Source organism: Stegastes partitus, unplaced genomic scaffold (genome assembly GCF_000690725.1).
Source record: "Stegastes partitus isolate 25-593 unplaced genomic scaffold, Stegastes_partitus-1.0.2 Scaffold112, whole genome shotgun sequence".
NCBI classification, from domain to species: Eukaryota; Metazoa; Chordata; class Actinopteri; family Pomacentridae; genus Stegastes; species Stegastes partitus.
The window spans coordinates 645,159-649,961 of record NW_007577843.1 but is presented as its reverse complement, the minus strand read 5'-3'; the positions used below and the strand labels follow the sequence as shown (position 1 = coordinate 649,961).

Genomic DNA, 4,803 nt, shown 5'->3' with positions numbered 1-4,803 from the left:
AACCGGCAACCTTCTTGCTGCGAGGCAACAATGCTACCAACTGCGCCACCTTGCAGCCCCACGTACACATTAAAAGCATAATAATCTTAAGAAATATATAATATTAAATATTAAAAACTGTGTCTTCGGGAGGGAATTAAGAAAGGTAATTTGTGCTCGATCTGATTACCTGATACCATTTGCAGTGTCTCAAAGTTGTCAGCAGTTTCACCAAACAGACCAAAAAGGTACAAGCATCCAGTGTTTCACATAAAAAAAGAAAATACTAGAGAAAAGTGTAAAATACAAACAAATTTGTGTATCAGAACTTTGTTTCTTTCGTATTCCTTTGCCATGAATCATCTCACAACTCCTCGGATTTATCTAGTGACCCTTTGGAAGATACAACTCCCAGAACAGCTGGTCTGTACCTTTACTGGAATTTTCATGCAGTATTTTAACTTAAGTTGTGATACGGTACTTCTTGCTAATGTCGAGTAAGTTCTATATAGTAGTACGGGCGAACATTCTGAGCGTGTTTCTGTGTGTTACAGTTCCAGGACGGCGTGTGGACCCTCAGCACCACCATCTGTGACGCTCTGATGACCATGGATGTGATGCTGTGCACCGCCTCCATCTTTAACCTCTGCGCCATCAGCATCGACAGGTCAGTGCTTGCTCAGGTACACACAGCAGATGAGGCCACGCTGCAAGAAAACAACAGCAGTCAGTAGTTCTGTTGTAAACGTTGAAAAGGCACAAACATTGTAAAAGTCATGAACTCACCAGGATCATCCTGTGGTCAGGAGGAATAGGACATGGATTTATTGTCAGACTGGAGAAGATATATTCATATTCATACATGCAGTGTCTAATATCTGTGGGACTGAACTACAAGCCTTGGAACCTCTTTCTTTGAAAAACTGCCAAAAGGACACCATTTATAAGAACAACAAACTGTATAAAAAGAAAGAATTGTCAAGATTTAAACTTTCCAGTGGTCCATGAACACATCGTGTCATAAAGTTCCACTGCATAAAATAAACAAAAAGCTTATAATTGTGATACTTCAAAATGACTTAATTCTACACATCCCATTTGTTTTAAAAAAAAATGCCAAAAATAAACCCTTTATGCGAGATCCTGTGCAATCATAAAAAATAAATAATCCAGCTCCTTAGCACATGTGAGAAGCCATGACTGACTTAACAGGAACCAACAGTCACATAGACAAAAATTAAATAACCTTCAGGGGAATTTCAAGTTGTGTTTACACAGAGCAGAGAGGAGATGACAGACGAAGAGGAAAATGAAATAGATGCTGCTCACCAACAGGATACAGAGGAGCAAGTTGTTTGAGGGTACATTCAGTATGGTGAAACATCTTTCTAAGGTTGATACACAGAGTAGAGAGAAAAAATGAATAATTTGTCGAGGTTGTAAAAATGTACATAGACATAGTCAAAAAGTAAATCCATAGAATGTGAAGCCCCCCTTTTTTCCCGTGTTGCTTATGTACATGGTGATTTCAGTTTTTCTTTTTCTTTAGTTCTTGTAGAAGAAATAATCAAAAGATTTTCACTTTCATTGGGGTCTTTTTAATGATTAATGCATTTTAACTGTGTCATAGTGCACAACATTTCTGAGTTCTCTGTACTTCTAGCCATGGTTGTGCTGTCTCTATGAAGGTGCAGGACTTTCTATTGTAGGGAAAAATGATCCCACTCTGACTAACAGTGTGACAGGAGCAAGCAGTGCGTAGGAACTGCTTGGGCATCAGAGATTAACGTTCTTCAGCATCAGCTTCAGTCTCAACCTCTGGTAGATCCCACTTAACTCAGTGACAAGGCCTATGTGGCAGTTACTGTTTAGAATGTTCTCCTTGTTAGCTGGGTATGTTTACATGCTATCAATTGCGCATGAAGGAAAATGTCATCAGCGAAGCAGGTATTTAAGTCGATAAACAATCTCATCTGAATCAGAATCAAACCAGAATCCGAAATGCTTTATTGATCCCCTAGGGGAAATTGCTACTAATGGACAAAATTGCAATTTCCCCAAAAGATCAAAGTAAGTGAAAAGTCAAAGTCTCAGAAACAGTACTACCTGGGAAGACGTGAGTGTATGAATCAAATTTCCATGGCAATTCATCCAACAGTTGTAGAGGTATTTCACCCACAACCTCATGGTGGGTTTAGAGGAAAAGTCTGGGAATCATCAAGTCAATAGGATTGATCCTATGGGAGCCATGAATGTCTGTGCCACGTATTGGTGCAAAATCATCCTGTAGATGGTGAGATATATGACAAGACAAATAATCTTTGAAATGCTGGTGGAGCTAAAGGCAAAGTCAAAGACTCCCTGAAGTCATTAGGATCCATCCGACATGGACATTCAGATTCAAAGTGAGAGCACAGAGCCGCTGCGTCTACGCGTGCCACCATCTAGATCAAATTCCAAGATAATCTATCTGATAGCTGTTGAAGTTTTTCAGTAAAGTTCAAAAGCTATTGAGCTAATCATGGAGCGAAAGAAGAGTCGAGGAATCACCAGAGTCAGTAGGATTCTTCCTTTGGGAAACACTAATAAATGAATGAACTTTTGTACAATCCATCCAGTTTTGAAATATTTCATCCTGGAGCACAGTGGTGGAACAATATTGTCATTTCAAGAGTTGTGCTATTAGCACAGAATAAAAAATATCATTTACATTTATTTGAAAAAATACATTTAAGAAAGCCAGCTGTACTCTGGGTCTTTTTTAGGGTTTCAAAGGCCATAATCATCATTCCCAGAGCTGACTGAATTATTTCCCACTAGAGTTGTTTGGATGATGGTGAGTTTTCGTCAGCGAGAGTGAGGAAGATGCAGATGATTCTGCAGCCAAAGACACCCTCGATCTCTTGCAGGAAGAAGTCAAAGTTCAGCAATAACTCAGAGACATCGTGTCATAAGCAGTTTTAATTGGCCTCATGTCAGGGTCATTGAGGAACATCAAGCTGGTTAATCAAACCAGAACCCTGAGTGATCTGTCAGGGACACAAAGGACACCATCTGATCTCCATCTGAAGGTCGGCAGGGTCAGACAGCCATGCCATGATTCACTCTGATGTGGAAATATGACGACGACCTTTTGTCTGTTTCTAGTAAAAGCTCCAAAAGAAGAAAAATCAGAACAGACAGGACAATTTAAAGCCCCAAATGAAGGACGTGTCAGCAGTGATGAAATGCCAGCTTCGCTCTGTGCTTGTTAGTTTGGCTCAATGAGATTATCTAAACTCTTGGCTGATGTTGAAGGATGGAACTCTTAGCTTTAAACCCGGACTGCTCCTCAAATCTGATGTCCCGGCTCCAGAAAATATGATTACGTCAGAAACTGATGGGGAGCAGTGAAGCTAACGTGGACTGATGGTGATGATCTGAAGCTTTTTGAAGCAGCCAGCAACATTTAGACACTTAACTGGGTGACAGAGTCTGAATAATTTAAGAAGACTGGGCAGGAAACAGAACCTGAAGGTCTGCAGAGAGTCCACCTGCTGCTGATGTTCACAGACTGAAGAAGAAAATCTTGTGGTCTTGCTGGTTTTATCAAAAAACTGACTGATTACCTGCTGTCATTCATGCATGAAAGAATGACTTTACAGGTCCAAAGGCTCAAGAGGCTAGCGGGCGCCTGAGCCAGAGCTCTGAATGAATTGACTGTTGTTATTATTCCTTGATGGAAAGTCCAAAGGATCAGTGAAAAGTACACTGAGGAGGTTTACACCACTCCTATCTGTCTATTACACATGACAGTCAGCAGCTGATATCTTAGCTTAGCATTAATCTGGATAGAAGTGTAGAAAAGTGTAGAAATCTGAGGACTAAAATAAGAAAACTATAAATTAGAGCATTTTTTTAAGTGGGACCAGTAACTTCCAGGAGCAAGCTGGCTAACTGGAAACAGCTCAAAAGCAAGATTTAACCGGACATCGCCTACATGTTTGTTTTTTACACCGAGGTGCATTAGTCTAGATTTAATAGACAACATTCAAACTGTTGGAGTTTTAATTATATTTATTCAGTTTATTTTGATTGGATTGGTTGTTGAATGTTTTTGTATGCACAATGTTTTTCTTGTTTGATAGAAAATGAAAACTCAGTTGTTTGGGAGACTAGAGGCTTCTCTGTAGTGCTGCTGAACTCGCATCTACTGTAGCCTGTAACAAGGCATTTAGGGCACATCTGCAAATTGTGTTGTCTGTCAAGAAACAGATGTTCAGTGAGTGAGGTGTTCTGGAGTAGACACTTTTATTCATTGTTTGCCTCTAGGAGATGCTCTGAACTCATGTGAAGAAGAATGTTATTTGAAGTCTTATTTTTAGAGCAGATTTGTAAATTAGCTGGAGAGTAAGACAACATGGAAGTGAAAGCAGCACTCTGATCATTTAAATATGAAAGTTCAATAAGACTGTTTTGTCTCTAAAATAGTGGTGATAAATCATGATGTCAGTATTGATCAGAAAAATTGTGATTGTCATTTGGGTCATTATTATGCTGCCCAAGTCAGTTATGTGGAATTATTTCAGCTACAGAAAGGATGAAATTGACTAAAATCAGGTGCTCTGTCTGCAGCATCACTACACGAGGCAACATAGCTAGTTTGTTTAAATATATTATATATTTATTTAAATATTGTTTAAATATGCCACGAAGCTCTGGAAAATGAGTCAGGTCCAAAAACCCTCCAAAGCAAAATAAATCTTTTTTCATGTGAGAAAGGTTCCAAATGGGTTTCACTCAAAACAAGTCTTACAGCAAAATGCCATTGTTCAACCTTTTTTT

The 4,803-nt window shown here is 39.2% G+C and overlaps 1 protein-coding gene across 1 annotated transcript in view; it reads left to right on the top strand.

Moving 5' to 3' along the window:
- Positions 1-4,803, top strand: part of drd4a (dopamine receptor D4a) — a 19,162-nt gene that overhangs the window by 6,823 nt on the left and 7,536 nt on the right. Inside the window, exon 2 of the mRNA XM_008278001.1 lies at positions 534-646. Within this exon, the coding sequence (XP_008276223.1) occupies positions 534-646 (113 nt within the window). The remainder of the gene's footprint in view (positions 1-533; positions 647-4,803) is intronic.